This window comes from Neoarius graeffei, chromosome 11 (genome assembly GCF_027579695.1).
Source record: "Neoarius graeffei isolate fNeoGra1 chromosome 11, fNeoGra1.pri, whole genome shotgun sequence".
NCBI lineage: Eukaryota > Metazoa > Chordata > Actinopteri > Siluriformes > Ariidae > Neoarius > Neoarius graeffei.
In genome coordinates this window covers 60,687,931-60,706,936 of record NC_083579.1, presented here as the reverse complement: position 1 = coordinate 60,706,936, position 19,006 = coordinate 60,687,931, and the positions used below count along the sequence as shown (strand labels likewise).

Below are 19,006 nucleotides of genomic sequence, written 5' to 3'. Positions count from 1 at the left end.
GATTATACTGAAGAATTTCATAGAGGTGATTCTGGGGACTTGGGATCTTGCAGAAACTTGCTCTGAAATGTTCAGAGTTTGAAGCGTTTGGAGCGGGGGGGATGGCAGAGCGCTCTGGCGGGGAGAGACGCGCTGGGTGCAGCATATGCTCTCCTCGTTCGGAATAACAGCGATGTTGGTGCTCAGAAAAAAAAAGCCCACTATGGACACCTGCCCTTATACATTTTGTGGCATGAGCTAGTGCAAGCTACTGCTACAAGCTCACATTGTTGTACACAGGTGGAGGGGAGTGTGAAACCCATGATCACTAGAAATGCAATTATTTTTATTATACATTCTCTGACCTTCCAGTGCCTTGGCGATGCCATGATTTCCATGACACTTCCCAGTCAGCTCGCGCTCTGCTTAATGTTCCTTCACCGTTTCTTGCACACTACACGATTTCTAGTCATAAATATCAAATGTTTGATTTTTACAATTCTAAATCGGGGAGGCCCCGATCCTGTTGGCGACCTTAAGATTGTGTCGCACTACAGGATTATTTGAAAAGATATTCACTTCCAACCACCCTTGAATCAGGAACGCCCCTGTGATCATCAGAAGGGGCAAATTGGACCCAAAATCGTCTAGATTATCTTCTAGTGTACGGCTAGCCTAAGGCAGTGGGGGGGGGGACTGCTATGCCATGCTAAAGAACAGAAACTGTCCTTAGCTGTTAGTGGTAATTTTTTTTTTTTTTTTAAAGAAATATTGTAAATGGTTTCTGAAAAATCAAGCTCTCAATCCTGCTTTCTCTGTGAAAGAATGGCATGAAAGATTTATGCTTTCTGTTCTTACTCCCGTTCCCTCTGGCTTGGTTCACATTGGTAACGTATAGAATAAGCTGTTCCTCTCAACTTCTAGTCGTCTGCTCTGTAGACTGGTGAAAGATGGAGTGTAGTGTCCTCATGCACAGTGCCCTGTCTCTGTATAAACACTACCTTAGAGCAGATAAGAGTTTGAGTCCCCTCCCTAGCATGCCACAAAATCACACGCGCCTTAATTGGAAATCTCTAGAATTGCCCTCTTTTTCTTTCTCCTGATCTCCTCCCTCTTTCTCTCTCTCTCTCTTGTCCCCATTTTGTCTGCCCCTCCCTCTTTCCTTTCTCCTTTTCCTCTACTTCTCTGGTCGTCTCCCTGAGGCAACAGCACTCACTCTGCCTTTTGATTTCTGACCACTTTTTTTTTTCCCCCCTCCTTCACCGTTTATCTTTCTGAGGCTCATGATATGTCTGTAGGTCTCTTGTGGGTCCTCTTCCTCTCTGAACTCTCTGCCAATGAAACAGCGTTCTGTGTCTTCCTCCTACAAGTATGCCCGTGTTTACACGCTCCAGCATGCCTCTGACGCTCATCCTAGTCGTCAGCTTGGCAGATACTCCCAAATTTGGGAAAGCAATGGCTGTGTGTGGCTGGCTGGCTGTGCCAGGGCCAGTAACCGCTTCATTTATTTTTGTCCTATTATGAATTGAGGGGCATTTCAGTCAAAAATAGTATTCAGGTTTCGGTTTCAAACTGCTACGCACTGACCAAAATGACATGTGGCACAAAACATTTAAGCCTTTTCCTCACATGTGTGGACAGCATATACATACTGTATGCTACACATGCTCCTGCTTATAAGGACCTATAAGCAGGGGCTTGTATCTGTAATTAAAATTTAATCCAACTCCAATTTGACAACGTTTGCTACTTACCTGGAAGATTTATCTATTTATTTTTCATGTACAGATGATTCACACAATTATCATAACATCAGGGTAAAAACACAGCATGGCAGCATGATCGCAGTGAGACAGATGAGCATGATGCGCTGAAGCTCGGTCTTATTACCTTGTGAAACTGGAAAAATAAATTGTTGAATAGCTTTAAGATTTATTGCAAGTCCTTGCGGTAATCAAAGAGAAAACGCTCAACTTGCAGGAAATCACAGACCTGCTCGCTGATGATTTTTTGCACACGCTACACACAACTCTTCTAATAATTACTATTAAATAATTAGAAGCCGTAGACCATATTTCAGATTAGTGGGGTGGATTACTGTTGTTCAGTGAGAGGGGACAAATGTGACCCCTACTACTGCATCACACAAAATGCTATTCCTGACCAGCCACATTTGTTTTGTAAGCTTTCTGACCTCTGTGTTTTTACGTATGCGTTTGAGTGTTAAGTCATGGCATGACCACAATAATGATTAACGATTTAAATAAAAATTTGGTCAAATGAATGCAGTCCAAGTTTTTAATTATGAGACGAGTTCATCAGGTTTTTTTTTTTTAATATACTGCAAAGCATATCACAATACAGTGTTCAAAATGTTATTCATACCATGCCTCCTTGTATCGAATGTACAGACTGAGTGGCTCTAAACATCTTTGTCTAAAGTGTTTCTGCATTTGGTCATAGGCTTGCGTCTCGGCATGTTGGCTGGTCAGCTTCTGCAGGAGGATACAGTGGTGCTTGAAAGTTTGTGAACCCTTTAGAATTTTCTACATTTCTGCATAAATATGACCTAAAACATCAGATTTTCACACAAGTCCTAAAAGTGGATAAAGAGAACCCAGTTAAACAAATGAGACGAAAAAATATTATACTTGGTCATTTATTTATTGAGGAAAATGATCCAATATTACGTCTGTGAGTGGCAAAAGTATGTGAACCTCTAGGATTAGCAGTTAATTTGAAAGTGAAATTAGTCAGGTGTTTTCAATCAGTGGGATGACAATCAGGTGTGAGTGGGCACCCTGTTTTATTTTAAAGAGCAGGGATCTATCAAAGTCTGATCTTCACAACACGTTTGTGGAAGTGTATCATGGCACAAACAAAGGAGATTTCTGAGGACCTCAGAAAAAGTGTTGTTGATGCTCATCAGGCTGGAAAAGGCTACAAAACCATCTCTAAAGAGTTTGGACTCCACCAATCCACAGTCAGACAGATTGTGTACAAATGGAGCAAATTCAAGAGCAAGGTGTGTAATAGTCGCTGAGGTCACAAAGGACCCCAGGGTAACTTCTAAGCAACTGAAGGCCTCTCTCACATTGGCTAATGTTCGTGAGTCCACCATCAGGAGAACACTGAACAACAGTGGTGTGCATGGCAGGGTTGCAAGGAGAAAGCCACTGCTTTCCAACAAAACATTCCTGCTCGTTTGCAGTTTGCTAAAGATCATGTGGACAAGCCAGAAGGCTATTGGAAAAATGTTTTGTGGACAGATGAGACCAAAATAGAACTTTTTGGTTTAAATGAGAAGCATTGTTTGGAGAAAGGAAAACGCTGCATTCCAGCATAAGAATCTTGTCCCATTTGTGAAACATGGTGGTGGTAGTATCATGGTTTGGGCCTGTTTTGCTGCATCTGGGCCAGGACGGCTTGCCATCATTGATGGAACAATGAATTCTGAATTATACCAGCAAATTTTAAAGGAAAAATGTCAGGGCATCTGTCCATGAACCGAATCTCAAGAGAAGGTGGGTCATGCAGCAAGTCAACGACCCTAAGCACACAAGTTGTTCTACCAAAGAATGGTTAAAGAAGAATAAAGTTAATGTTTTGGAATGGCCAAGTCAAAGTCCTGACCTTAATCTGATCGAAATGTTGTGGAAGGACCTGAAGCAGGCAGTTAATGTGAGAAAACCCACCAACATCCCAGAGTTGAAGCTGTTCTGTACGGAGGAATGGGCTAAAATTCCTCCAAGCCGGTGTGCAGGACTGATCAACAGTTACCGCAAACGTTTAGTTGCAGTTATTGCTGCACAAGGGGGTCACACCAGATACTGAAAGCAAAGGTTCACATACTTTTGCCACTCACAGATATGTAATATTGGATCATTTTTCCTCAATAAATAAATGACCAAGTATAATAATTTTTGTCTCATTTGTTTAACTGGGTTCTCTTTATCCACTTTTAGGACTTGTGAAAATCTGATGTTGTTTTAGGTCATATTTATGCAGAAATATAAAAAAATTTTAAAGGGTTCACAAACTTTCAAGCACCACTGTAAATTGTTATTTTTAACCCAGTAGTGTGCTTTAGTCTGGCTCACTGATCCTTGACTGAAAACACACACACACACACACACACACACACACACACACACACACTGGCCTCTCCCCCTGACGGGATCTAGTCACCTGCCCACCTGTGACACCTGATCCTAGCCAGCTCTTTACCACCTGCTTCACTTTGCGTTTTATCTCGGCGACACTGATGCACTCATGCATGTCCATCCACCGAGTAAACTCTTGGTTCCCTTCTGCCGACATGCCCTTTTATTGACTAGCATTCACATCACTAATTATAGGATCAGCTATGAAAGATCAGTCAGTTTGTTAATTTCTGCTGATCACTGTATTCATCTGTATAATTTAGGGTTTTCCTCTCATGACCTTGATAAACTAATCGAATTGGGCATGTTAGGATACAGAAGGCGATTTGAGGAAGAATGATGTGAACAGTGTTAAGTCATAATTTATTCATGTTAACTCATTCATTCCTTTGAATTCATTAACTGTGTTAAATCCAGTATTGTCCCAGGTTCAGTATACAGGACAGCAGATTAGTTGGCATTTGTGACTTTAGATGATCATTGTATAGACCTGCAGAGACTGCACTGATGAGGTCATGGGTAGGGGAAAGTGGTCAGTGCACTCACTTCTTGTGAATATACAGCATGTCAACTCTTTGTCATGACAGTAAGCACATTTTTGTCTCCTTGATGCTTTCTGTCTAATGTAGACCTAATATGTCCTCTTTCTGTATTCCAAGTAGGTGCTTTGATTTATTTACATTACTTTTAAAAGTAATGTCTTTCTGAAATGCCTCCCTATAACTGTGTTCTTGTCTGTCTGGGTAAGAGCTGCCACCTGCTGGAGTGCCGAGTTGGAGTGTTCTTGCACAGTAATGAAGAGGCAGGCATTTACTCAGTAATGTGCCTTCAGATATTTCATAATTATTTGTTGGCTAACAGATGCTTAATTTCACAGTGGCTTTAACGGTCACAAAATGAAGAAATTTAGTTAAATCCAATTATTTGTTTTCAAATTATTATAAATTGGTCCACAAAATTATGACCAATTGAGAAATCTTGTCACTTGTTTGCAAGATAATAGGTAGATGAAGTCTGCCAATAACTGAAGCTTTAGTGTTTCGCTCGCTCGCTCTGTCTCTCTCTCTCTCTCTCTCTCTCTCTCTCTCTCTCTCTCTCTCTCTCTCTCTCTCTCTGTGGATTGTGTATGAATGTTGCTCAGCATTCTCTTGGGGTGGCTCTCCAGTAGATCTAGTTCTCTGTAAACACTGATGCAAAGAAGGCAGAATGGGGAGGAGAAACAGTCTACAATAAGGTGGAAGTTGGAGGCAGTCCAAAATACTGCACAACCTCTCGCTTTCCCTGGAATGGTATGGGAACTACTCGCCATTCCAGGGAAAGCGAGAGGATGTGCAGTATTTTGGACTGCTTCCACCTTCCAGGTCAACCTCAAGCAAGAGGCGCTCTGTCTCACTGTCTTTTTCTTGGAATAATGTGGTGTGTTTTATTATTTATTTATTTATTTTTTTAAATGGATATTTTGTAATGTATTCAGATGTTTTTAATGCCCGCAGGTAATCTACCTAGTTCTGATGTGGTGTGCTTACATTTTTCTTTTTCCTCCTTTGGATTTTGGCAGACAAATTGCATAAACCTTCTGCATAGTCTTTCTTCCATTTCATTTTTTTTCTTCAGTTTAAGAAACACTATTCCTGTTCTTTCTTGTGGTTGGTGTATCCTGGAAAATCTGTGTAATAGTTAGCTTTGAAGCATTTTTGGCTACACAGCGTGATGGAGAAAACAGAGAAGATCGCTCATTTCCAGGTCTGTACAGTCCAACGGTCCATGTTTCAGTTTGTCAAAGGTTTCAGTTTATAGTTCCACAGGTCGTAAGAATGATCCTTCAGGTGTCCACGTGTGGGTTTTCGTCGCCTCAGATCCAAGAACAATTTAATCTCAGTTGGAGTTTTTAGTCCTGACTGCTTTTTCCGCAGACTCGCACAAGACTCCTGTAGAAGTCTGTCATGCAGCTGGAATGGGAATTTTTATTATGGTTTGATGTGCTGGTGTCCATGCCCTGTTTGTGTTGTGTTTTGGGTTCTTACAAGTATGTGTGGTCATTAAAGGGGGAAACTGAGGGTATATTGTGTGTTCTTGAGTCCTGCTGCCAAAGCCAAGATTTTGAAGCAGCTGAACTCATTGACTACTTGCCTGTTTAACTTGCTCTGGTTTTGCTCAGGATTCTTGCTACATCTTTCACAGACAGAGTATTGAATGTTGTTCTCTCTCTTGCAGAGACATCAAGCCAGACAACATTCTCTTGGATATGAATGGACACATTCGTCTGGCTGATTTTGGCTCCTGCCTTAAACTCATGGATGATGGAACGGTAAGGATGTAGCCCCACAGCTAACATTTTGGGATGTAAGATTTTGAAATGCTGTTGCAAGCCACGTACAGAAGAATGTTTCGCAACTCGAGGAGTTGTGTGGATTAGTCTCACGTCTGCAAGTCATTCTTCCAGGAGAATTCACACAAAATAGTATGCCTAAAAAGCAATGATAACATGCAATTTGAAATTTGGAACATGGTTCAAGTGTTCATGACCAACACGTTAGTCAATATGCTAGTCAAAAATAATACATGCAGGGTGAGCAGGTGTCTTGGATGACACTTGCCCAGTATAACGGAGTTTGAAATACAAATGACTGTTTTTCATTAACTTCACGCCAAAACTTTTTTTTCCTCTCCTAAATTGGTTGTTGGCTCTCGCCCGTCACCAGATCGTCAAACCTCTCTTGTGCCTAATGCCGGTATTAACAAAACAAAAAATGGTCTAAATTTAACCACAAAGCTCTTAAAAACTCTTTTCTTAGCATAACTGATTAGCAAGGCAAATGTCAAAAACGATTCTTGTGTGGAATTTCTCTTGTATGATTACTTGGATCAGTCTGTGGAACAGCTAATCCCAAAAGAACACAAGTTAGAAAGGCAATTTATTATTAGATGTATATCTCTATGAAAAGTCCTAAAGCATGTAGAAAACAGTGACTGTTTTATGACACTTAACTAAGATTTGCTGTTGTTTTGTGGCACATCACAGACAGCTCGGCAGGATTTTCCCCTGTCCTCCGACAAGACAAGTGTGAGTGTGTGTGTTTTGGCATGCTCACACGTGCGTACTTAAAGCTGTGTGTGCGCGTGTGTGCAGAACAGCAGTGTATCATTGCAGCAGAACTGGCTAATTTACATCCTCACTTCCACAAGTTCTTCCAGCTGCACACATCTGCCACAGGCTTCACTGCTGCCTGCTCTGTTTTCTGATTGCAGACAGGGAGCTCCAGTCTAGGGCTCTCTTTATTAACTACCTTTCAATGTGTAGGTCTGGCTGCTCTTGAGTTTTTGTCTTTCAGAAATGTACACGCAGTGCTGTGAAATGTGTTTTTTCCCTGAAGCCAGGCATGGTTCGACTGGTTGTGTCCAATCAGAGCATGAACCACTGTGCATCACCATTTTGCATCATTTCATTTTCAGGGCTCCTGTGTAAGGAGAGGCCTTTCTGAGCACATGGCTTCTGAGACAAAGCTCATACAGAACTGATTAACACACTTCTGATGGTTTTGCCAGCATCATTGTGTCTGTGTGTAGGATGAAATAATGGCTTTGTTGAAGGACCGGCAGCAGAAAACTCCTCTCTCAACAGACTGCCAGATCCTACAACACTCACCACTGCTGATGCCTGCAGAAAATGACCCTGTCCTTCACCCCATTAAAGGATGCTATAAAATGATGAGGGAGTGATCATGACTACGAAATTGGATTTCACGGCCTATGAAGATGCATTACAGTATTGTCTGTGGCAGAATTATTTCACTGTGGCTCAGCAGTCTTTCTGCCTCCATGTAAAGCTGATATCCTCCATCTTGGTGCTAATGGTATCCTGTGTTATCTTTTAGGTTCAGTCCTCTGTGGCGGTTGGCACTCCCGATTACATCTCTCCTGAGATCCTGCAGGCCATGGAGGATGGAAAGGGAAAATATGGCCCAGAGTGTGACTGGTGGTCTCTGGGTGTTTGTATGTATGAAATGCTGTATGGGGAAACCCCCTTCTATGCCGAATCTCTGGTGGAGACGTACGGCAAGATAATGAACCACAAGGTAAGGGGTTCTTGTGAGCTTTGAAAATCAATACAGTATTCAGTAATGCACAATTTTAGAATAATCTTCAGTCACTTCATGAAAAGTCTATAAATCAGTAATCATTTCATTGTGTGTCCAAGTTACTTTATGCTCTATTCATAAGCAACCACCGTATTCAATCATGGCCTTAAATAGGAGCGATTCCAGTTTCCTGCCAATATCACAGAGGTGTCCGAGAATGCCAAAGACCTGATCCGCAGGCTCATCTGCAGCAGGGAGCACCGACTAGGTCAGAATGGTATCCAAGACTTCAAGCAACATCCTTTCTTTTCTGGCATCGACTGGGACAACATCCGAAACTGTGACGCTCCGTACATTCCTGAAGTCAGCAGCCCTTCAGACACTTCCAATTTTGATGTGGAGGATGACTGCCTCAAAAACACAGTATGAAGTGTTAGATTTTTCATTCTAGTCTAGTCTTTGTCTGTTTAGCATGATTAGTAGTAACTGAGTTAAGATTACTCGAACTGAGTCATTTTAAGATGTTGCTAAGTGAAGTGTTTTGCTGAACAATCTGGCTCATTGTGCCCAACTTTATTTTTGTTTTCATCCAGGAGACGATGCCTCCTCCCTCTATAACGGCCTTCTCTGGACATCATCTTCCATTTGTAGGCTTTACTTACACTAGTCAGTGGTAAGCTTAACAATGAATATAATTTTTTAAAAAATATATTCTCATTTCTGCAGAGAAACCCACTCTCTTGTGCAAGGAGACATTTTCAAAATTGTGAGCAATGATGGTTGATTTAATTGTGGTTTAAATAGCTGGTTGTGTCTGCTTAGCAAGCCAGAGTGTTGTGGAAATTGAAGGTTTAAACTAAATGGAAGCATTAAACCACTTAATTTCCATAGATGGCCACAAGACTGCTCTCGCTGATAAAGGCTTATTGCAAACTGCTTATTTTATCCTTTGTCCTGCTCACCATGGATTTGGGTTTTTTCTGGGACATAGTATGTATGATGGAGAATAAGTTGCCTTTTTTTGTAGTCAGTCAGAGTAATACACATTTATGGAAATAAAATCATTGTTGATGAAAAGCGAGTAAGTAAACACATCTATGAGTAAAGGGGTGTTCACATGGCACATATTTGCATCGATGCTGCACCGATGTATTTTGTTGCGATATATCTTACACCAGTGTAAATTTTGTGGAGCATTCACATGTCACAAACCTGCTTACTAGAGAGAAGCGTGTTAGCACCGGTGCAGCCCCACTTGCGTTCACACGGCAGTTTTTGCGACCATGCTATACGATAGCAATAATGTGGAAATGAAATATGCGCATGCGTGAAAATATACTTCCTTTTCCCGGTTGTCATGACATCACCAAGCGCCGGGAAAACAACGTGGATGAAGACACCAGTGTTGCCAGATACTGCTGACGTTTTCCAGCCCAAAATATGCTCATATTAGAGGTCTGCGCGGGACAGAATTTTCAGTCCCACTTCCGCAAAGAATTATGATTTTCAGTCCCGCTCCCGCCCGGGCCTGCCATATTTTGTCCCGCTCCCACCCGCAAATCCCGCATGATGCAGACGTTCGCGTTATTTCTCACGAAAGTTCCTGTCATTGGCTTGGGGAATTAAACAAGCTGAGCTTAGCTGAGCTCTCCACTGACCGATCCTTCATTTATTGTAAGTTTATTGTTTAGACTCTGACATTCTGCTGACACATTCCAAGTTGAGCGCTGCATGCGCTCATGATGGACAGCTCTCGCTTTGCGCACTCCCACTTCCGAGTCTGTGGCGTTATGATTCCAACCGCAATTTCATTCTCCTCTCATATGAAGTGCTGCGCAACCACAACCAGCTCCTCAGATTATACACTGTCTATTTCTCGCTTTAAATTGAACAATCTGTGCGATACACAGTCCTTTTTAATACTAGTTAATACTTTTTAATACTTTTTTTTAATACTTTTTAATACTTAGGACTAATACTCTTGACTTTTTAACGGTAAATGTACCTCTTTTTAAAGCAGCACTTACTTCTGAAGCACTGTGAGCTTCACTAGAGGAGCTCTGCTCTTCTGCCGTGATCGGAGATCTCGAACACGGAAGAGCGGAAAGGAATCGGAAACGTACGCGAGATTAGACCATAGGCATCTTAAAATGTTTTTATTAATGCCAAATAAAATATCCAGCACAAATTATATACGATAGACATAAATTAATAATTTATAAATTTTATTTTAAACACGTTTTTAGTTAGCGGGACTGCAGCTTATCACCTTTCCCGCTCGCGCCCGCATTGTGCACTCCCCTCCCGCCTGTGCCCGCAATGAGCTTTCAAAATTTGTCCCGCGCCGCACTGCTTTGCGGCAGGTCCCGCAGGACTCCCGCAGGAGTGCAGGGCTCTAGTTCATATCCGCCAAAATGCACTTAAAACCACCCAATCTGGCAACACTGGAAGACATGCAGTTCTGTTGTTGATATTCGCCATTTTGGAAGCGCAAAATACCAGGATGCAAATTATGCAATGCCCGTATGTAATCAACTCTCCTCACGCGTAGCGAGTCTACCCCTGTAGCATTCAGACGTCCCATTTTATATCGGTGCTGCCCCGCAAACTAGCATTTAAATTTCTTAAACCACCTCCCGAGCAGGGTTAGATTTGCACCGGTTTAAGCAGCTTTCAGGGGCTACACCGGTATAACTTTGTACCGTGTGAACACTCTACCGGGGCAGCCCCGGTGCTACACCGGAGTAAAAGTTGCCGTGTGAACACCCCTAAAGATCCTAAATAAAGGCAGTAGCTGCACAGGAATAAAAACGGATGCTTAATCATGAACTTCCTTTTTCTAAGGCAAAATGGAGTAATGTTAATATACCTATTCACTTCTTATAGTCTTCTCTAATTTTATAACCATATATATAAAAAAATTTTCTTCTGCTACCTGACTCGCGAGTTAATGTAGTTGATAAAACACACAAACTACTAATCTTCTGGCATTATTCAACAAAACCGCTATTTTTGATGAGAAGAAAATATTTTTCTTCAGTGGTGTGTGGTTTATTTTACCCCACCTTTGTCCCTGGCACCAGTGAGGCTATTGTTTTTAGTAATTTTTACTTGAATGTACATGAGCACTATGCTGTTAATGATGGTTGCTCGCAGTGAGGATTCTTCATTGATTGTATGATGTACAGTATCTACTTAACACGGGAAACAAAAATTGATAGGCTTACAAAACCTTCTATCCTGCCATATCATTGAGACTAAAAAGTTACACTATGCTATAGAATACTGCATGACTTGACAAATAACATATTAAATGCTTGTTTTATGTCCAAATTTTCCTTTGAAGTCATAATTGGGCTGTCCTAAATGAGTAAACAATTGAAACCACAAGACTTTCAACAAAATGGAGACGTTTCGCATGTTTGGGTTTATTCTCTGGCCTCTGTTCACCAGCTGCATCTCTGACCGTGGGTGTCTGCGAGAATCTGCGGCACCTGTGCAGATGGACGTGTGTGTACAGCGCAGCTTGGAGGAGAGCCTAGCTATTGAGGCATATGAGAGGAGGCTCCGTCGTCTGGAGCAGGAAAAATTGGAGCTCAGCCGCAAACTGCAGGGTCGGTCTCTTACAAACCAGTCACATATTTATCTGAGTCACAATGAATGAATGTTCAAATAATTGTATTGACTGTTTTATTAATGTTAGTGACATTTTAACCCTAACTCGTTCCAAACCCCCCCTTTTTTATTTATTTTTTTTAAACATATTAAGAGTCCACCAAGACTGTGCAAGCTCTGCAGTACACTGGAGATGCTCCTGTCTCTGCTAACAGGGAGTTTGAGATCCATGGCCTGAAGGAGGAAATTGAGACTCTAAAGAAGCAGATAGCAGGTTAAATAAAAAATCCTCCAGCATTGGTCATGCCACATACAGTTGCAGAAAGAAGTTGGACATGAATGTTATGGCAGTATTGAGCTTGCACTGATTTCTTTGTATTGCTGTTTTTCTGTGGCAGAATGATTGTACAGCATGCATCTTGATAGGAAAAAAAAAGGATTTGGTGGCCAATTTAATTTATTTTGGGTTTTCTGAACTCAGCATGGTCAATTATACATACATGGTCAGCTGGTAGCTTCTCTGTGCCAATCTAAACGGTTTCTTTGAGAACACTTACTGAATTGACCAACACAGTACAGTGGGGAAAGTCTAAGGAGCTCAGTGCAGATCTGACAAAGGGGATCATAGATTTACACAACTCTGAAATGTCTCTTGATGTCCTTTCTATAAAGCTGCAGATTCCAGGATCATCAGTTCAAACAGTTTGTGAGTGCAAGTTATTTGGAGGTGTAGCCATTTTGCCAAACCACTTTGCTGGAAGAAGACCCAAATTGTCACCCTCAGCTAAGAGGAAATTTGTTTGGATGGTCAGGAACCATCAAGGCACAGGCGTGCCATTAACTGGAAGCTGCTGGAACACCGTCAGCGGTTAAGCAAGTTTTATATCGTCATGATCTGAAAGGCTGCCATCCAAGAAAGAAGCCCCTGCTTTAAAATTGGCACCTTCAAACTTGACTAAAGTGTTCAGCTGACCACATAGACAAAGGAAAAGCCTTCTGTAGGAAAGTTTTATGATCAGATGAGACCAAGATTGAGTTGTTTTGGCCACAATGACCAGCAGAACAGGGAGTATTGTACCAGCTGTTAAGCATAGTGGTGGTAGCATCATGCTCTGGGGCTTTTTTGCTGCCAATGGAACTTGTGCATTGCACAAAGTGAGTGGAATAATGAAGCAGGAGGATTACTTCAGAATTCTTCAGCGCAACCTTCAGAAACTTGGACACAATTGGGTGTTCTAACAGGACCCCAAACACGCATCAAAGCTGGTTGTAGAATGAATAAAGCAGGGTAACATTTAATCTTTAAAACAAGTCTTGACCTCAGCCCTCAACAAAAATATGTAAACTGTGCTTAAAAGTTGGGCCAGTGCCAGGAAACACAGATTTAATTGAACTCTCCCAATTTTGCCAAGAAGAGTGGTCAAATAGCCAACCAGAATTCTGTCAGAAGCTTGTTGGTGACCAAAAGTGTCTGGTAAAGATGAAACTTAGTAAGGGACATTTTAACCAAATATTGGGTTGTACATTTTTGACCCTGTATGTATAATATTAACTGGGTTGTTTTTCAGAAAGCCCAAATAACTTGTGCACCAAATTCTTGTTTTTCTATTAAATATGTACCGTATGTTGTACAATTATTTTTTTCCCCCAGAAGAACAGTTCAAAGAAATCATTGAAAACTCAATATTCATGTCCATGATGACATTCATGTCTGTGTATGTAAACTTTTGACCACAGCTGTAGTACATTCATGCTATCATTTGTGCCTTCCTACATGTTGATTTGGTTTTTTTTCTGTGTACTTTTTGCATGTTTTTGACCAGTTTTCCATTTATTCCTGGTTTGTTTGCACCTCAGACTCTGGCCAGTTGGAGCAGAAGTTGGAACAGGCTAGTGCAACCCGCAAAGATCTGGAGGAGTCCACCAAACACATCTGCTCTCTAGAGAAGCAGATAAAAAGCTTGAAGCAGGAGAGGGAAGAAATGCAGAAGGTACCGTCACATGAACAACTTTTTAAATCTGTCCCTTACTCCTTTAAAGTCACGAGAAGCACTGGGCTTCTTTCAGCTCCAAAAGCTGAGTGTCTTAGTTGGCCCTTCTTAGGCCTGTCTTTTAATTGTGTGACAACACTCTTATCTCCAGCCTAACCAAGTCAGTGTTTTGTATAGGAGATGATGGAGTCTGCAGAGAAGCTGAAGGCTCAGGGGAAGGAGCTGAAGGAGGCAGACAGCCAGAGAAAGTTAGCTATGCACGAGTTCTCAGAGATGAGTGAGCGATTGACAGAGCTGCGCTCTCACAAACAGCGCCTTTCTCGCCAACTACGAGACAAAGAGGAAGAGATGGATGCACTCAACCAGAAGCTGGAGGCTTTGAAGCTGGATTTGCGCAAAGCAGAAAGGACAAGAAAAGAGGTGGGCAGAACTTTGAGATTGTCGCACCAGCGTTCATCAAATCTGTCAAAAATGTAATGAGGCGTGCTTGTGGATTTGTGTACTTGTATCAGATGGAAACCCAGGCTGAGGAGCATGCTTCAGAAGCCCAGAAAGAGAAGAAGCTGAGGGATCGCAGTGAACAGTACAGCAGACAACTGGAGGAGGAACTGGCAGCAGTGAAGGTTTATAAAACTAACTTGTTGGCATCAACTAAACAATGTAACCTAAAGAAATGTTCGTTTAACGTACCGTGTTTTCCGGACTATACGTCGCTCCGGAGTTTAAGTCGCATCAGCCAAAAAATGCATTATGAAGACGAAAAAAACATATATACGTCGCACCGGACTATAAGTCGCACTTTTTTGAAGGGTTATTCTATCCATAGAATCTGTGATTCTATCTGATAAGCGGCGCGTGGTTACTGCGCGACTGCATTGCTTATTTAATAAACGAACAGCTGAGCAGTGATAACGTGCCCTTTGCCCTGTAAGTAGCCTAGTCTGATTATTTTAAATATCTACTACTATCTTTAATACTATCACTATCGTTATTACTAATAGCCTTTATTATTATTATTATTATTATTATTATTATAACTAATATTAGTAGCCTATTACTGATGCATTAATCAGTTTGCTTTTAGAATATTTTTACCGGTAGGGCTTATTATCGCCCCATGGCTCTTTCATCTTTGTTATTAAAGCTGTAGTCATCATCGAGGAGGGTCATTTCTTCATTTTTGTCGAATTTTATTTCATCAAATCAGAGGTCAAGTAGGCTATAGGTATATCATCTCCAAAGACAGGTACGGTAGTAAAAACAACCGTCTAGTGAAAAAAACAACAACCACTCAGAGAAAAAAACAGGCAGAAAGTGCGCCTGCCAGTTAACGTCATATCAGATAAAAACATTAAACGTTATTCAGACCATTAACACCATAACATCAGAGACGAAGAATAAAGTTCATCTTGGAAGGAGAGTTAGTTTTAAAAATGCAAAACAAAATAATTTATAATAGTCCAGAGAAAAACTGGCTGAATGTGTACCGTAACATCAAGTTATTCAATAGCCTATAGGCCTAAAATCAGGGCTTAATTTGAGCCGGAACATGACGGGACAAGATCCGTAACCTCCGTTGTCGGATCCGGCAGCTATTTAAATGGATCAGATCACCTCCGTGACCATCACAAAGGGAAAAAAAATCAAACAATAAATTAAATAAGTAAATAAAAATTTGTTTAGTGTTCGGTTTTGATTTTGATATCTGTTGTTGATTTCTCTCCTATGACATCCACAAAATCTATGCGAAGGGGGGGGGACATGGGGTGTATACTTCCGCTCAATAGAACACCGGGTTTTTTGTAGCCGTTAGCTTGCGCTGTGGAAAAAATGGCAAAAAAAACAAGAAAGCTTACTAAAATTTTTAAAATGATTTCTCCAACTTGTTTTGTAAACCCTTTATTTCTTAACTATTACTTGAATTGATTGCACTTATGTTTGCTGGCACTGCTTTTAATGAGCTGGAGAAAAACAGGGAGGGCTTGAACCCGGGTCCCCGGATTTATGGTATGGCGCCTTACCCACCTGAGCCACGAAGTCCCACTAGCACTGCTTTTAAATACCCTACTTAAATCCTTAAAATGAGTCATTTAACTTGTGTGATCTGATCTCCAATGGTGAAATAAACCGGTTGTGATATGAGTACAGTCTGTTATTTTAGAAGATAAATTTAATATATAATTTAATATATAGCCTAATAAAAAATATTTTATAACGTATATCACGGCATATTACTGTCTGTAACTGTTCGTCACTAAAGCGTTTTCTAAGATCATAATGTCTGATATTATTATTTATTATTATTATTATTTTTTACACACACAATAAGCGCGTGTGCGTAAAGTTGTAGTAAACCACCTCCGCCTTTTTTTTTTTTGGGAGTCGCCGGACCCACCCACCTCCTGCGTTCCGGGACCTCCCACTTCACAAATTAAGCACTGCCTAAAATCATTACATAACTTATTTAAATAACTATAGGCCTATCATTAATAATAAAACACAGTTCAATCAAGTTTATCAAGCTGACGATTTTACTCCAAATCAGCAAATCCATTGAATTCCTCATCCTCGGTGTTGCTTCTGAACACCTCTGCCAACTCCAGTGGCAGACGAAGCGCCATTTCCTCTTCTTCTGCGTGGCTGTCGTCAGACTCCGCATCAGCTCCAGTTATTCCGTGGTTAAAAAAAAACATATATACGTCGCACCGGAGTATAAGTCGCATGGCCAGCTGAACCATGAAAAAAAGTGCGACTTATAGTCCGAAAAATATGGTAATCTCTCTGTGTACCAAATCTGTATGTGCAATTACCATAAACAGAAATTTAAATGTTTCCCTGTGCTAAGAAAATAACAAAACTGTTTATACAACTTGCTTATAATGGAAGTATAAGGGCAGTTAATGACAATTTTTCAGAAGGGCAGTTAATAAACATTTATTGTAAACACTTTTGTAGAATGCTTTCGTGAATGTGTAAATTCCTGTGTACGTTGTACCAATGTCCTTTTAGAAATGGGACTTTGTATTCAGACAAACCTAACTAGAAGTACTTCAGTTTCAAAATTATTGCTTGTATGCTACAAATGTGGTTGGTAGAGGTATTTTTCCTGATTTGAGAAGTGAGAGACTAGTTTGTGCTGTATGTTTTGGAATAGCAAAAGCAGGCTGGTCGTTCCTCAGCTGCTGGAGCCCCTGAGCAGCACCAGGAACTCACTAAGCTGCGTGCCGATCTAGAGAAGAAGACGGTGTTTTATGAGGAGGAGCTGTCTCGCCGCGATGTCCAACATGCCAATGAGTTGAAGAGCCTGAAAAAAGAGTTTCATGATGCCGAAGCACAACATCTTTCTTTAAACAAAGAAATAATGATGTTAAAAGACAAACTAGAGAAGACCCGCAGAGAAAGGTAAAGTGTTGATGTTAAACACCCTTGATCTTCAAATGTGCACATTTTGTTTATTTTCTGTGTATTTTGTGATCGGTGCCATCAAAGAAGTTTCCTTATTAGTGTTTTTAAAGGGTTACTAAATGTTCTGCCATCTCCTCACCCACACAGTCAGAATGAACGAGAGGAGTTTGAGACGGACTACAAACAAAAGTACGAGAGGGAAAGAGTGCTGCTGATGGAAGAGAACAAGAAACTCTCCAGTGAACTAGATAATGTGAGCATTATTCTTGTGTCTGTCTGGTTCATTGTGACTGTTCTTTCTGTCTCACAAATACACACAGAGACATACTCGCACCTATCTCATCTTACTTCCTGCATGTCAAGCTCCTATTACCCAAGTCTAAATTCAGAACTTGTTTTGTGTGGGTTGTGTGTGTGGTTTGTTTTGGGGTTTGTTTGTTTCTCGTTCCAATGACGTAGGGTGAGATTAGAAGCATGACTGTTGGTAGTGCTGAACTAATGATGGCAGCCAGTCTCTTTTGATTCACTTTGTTAGTTAAGGGTTGTTGGACATCATACCATTTTCTAGATGTTCCAAGCAGACAAAACGCCTACTAGGACACATGGAAAGCTTTATAGGGAGCAGGTGTATGATGCATTACCCCTTAGACAGCCTGTATACTCATACAGGACATTCTGGCGTCAAGAAGCCTGGCTCCTTTAGCAACAGAAGACCAAAGGCTATGAGAGAGTCAGAGCAGAACGCCTTGCCTTACAAGTTCCCACAAATAGTGTTCCCTTACCCCAACCCTGTTTCTCTTCTTACCCCAACAGTGGCTGTATGTCTCATCATAGGTTCTCTTAAATCAAACGGCCTGATTCTGGGAAGTTTAAAAAAAAAAAAAAGGAAATTTGTTAGGCTTCTATGAAAATGCTGACATTTTGAGATTGTGTGGTTTTGTAAAATGCAGAAATCATCCAAACTTTTTGAAGCTTTAAACTTGAGTGGAGCTCTCAGCTGAATAAGGCAGGAACAGCACCCCTCTGTGAAGATATGCTTTCATTGCTTGGAATTAAATGTGTACATTTGTCAATGTTGTTGGGAAGTCAATCACTAGCATCTGGCATTTGGAAGCAAAAGAAAACAAATATTAAAAGTGGAATTTGGGAAACATGAGCAGCCTACTCTTACTACGGGGGTTCATTGCTCCTGTCACAGTGCACTGAATACATGAAATGTTTGAAATAATCAGTCGATAATCACAACGTGGTTGGACGCTTCACTGGCCCTTGGAATAAACACAGAATCCTCTAAATTCCTGTGTCCGCATACTGACGTGTTTATAACAGATGGGCAGAGCTGTGTCTAAACAGATTGGGTCATGTTTATGAATGAAACCACTGCTGGTAGAGGGGCTTATGAGTATGGCTGTATAAAATATCAGTGACGCAGAGGCTTTGTACATTGCTGGACTCGCGGCCTCTGTGACACTGCTTATATTAACATTTAATTACTGTGTTATGGGAGGTATACTCTGAACTGTTTGTTTCTGGATTATTTGCTGTATGCAAGGACCCTGACTGACAGAGCATGGATTTACTATGTGAGCACTAGTGGTCCGCGTAGGGTTTAGACTGAAATTGAGGCTGTTTAATAGATGTAACAGAAGCCAGAAGTCAAATACTCTCCCAGTTGTGAGTGCATATTTGCATACATTTCTCTGAGACTGTGTGCTTTTTTTTTCCCCTCTTCTCTTCAGTTATTTTTAATTCTTTCATTATATGTACAGTGTGT

At 41.0% G+C, this 19,006-nt stretch overlaps 1 protein-coding gene across 4 annotated transcripts in view; it reads left to right on the top strand.

Moving 5' to 3' along the window:
- cdc42bpaa (CDC42 binding protein kinase alpha (DMPK-like) a) overlaps nt 1-19,006 on the top strand; it is a 126,167-nt gene that overhangs the window by 64,797 nt on the left and 42,364 nt on the right. For all 4 annotated transcript variants that reach the window (XM_060934435.1, XM_060934437.1, XM_060934436.1 and 1 more), the window contains exons 6-16: nt 6,357-6,450; nt 8,018-8,218; nt 8,396-8,644; nt 8,815-8,894; nt 11,675-11,835; nt 11,991-12,110; nt 13,694-13,827; nt 14,005-14,247; nt 14,340-14,450; nt 16,982-17,229; nt 17,380-17,485. In XM_060934435.1, coding sequence (XP_060790418.1) covers nt 6,357-6,450; nt 8,018-8,218; nt 8,396-8,644; nt 8,815-8,894; nt 11,675-11,835; nt 11,991-12,110; nt 13,694-13,827; nt 14,005-14,247; nt 14,340-14,450; nt 16,982-17,229; nt 17,380-17,485 — 1,747 coding nt within the window. The remainder of the gene's footprint in view (nt 1-6,356; nt 6,451-8,017; nt 8,219-8,395; nt 8,645-8,814; nt 8,895-11,674; nt 11,836-11,990; nt 12,111-13,693; nt 13,828-14,004; nt 14,248-14,339; nt 14,451-16,981; nt 17,230-17,379; nt 17,486-19,006) is intronic.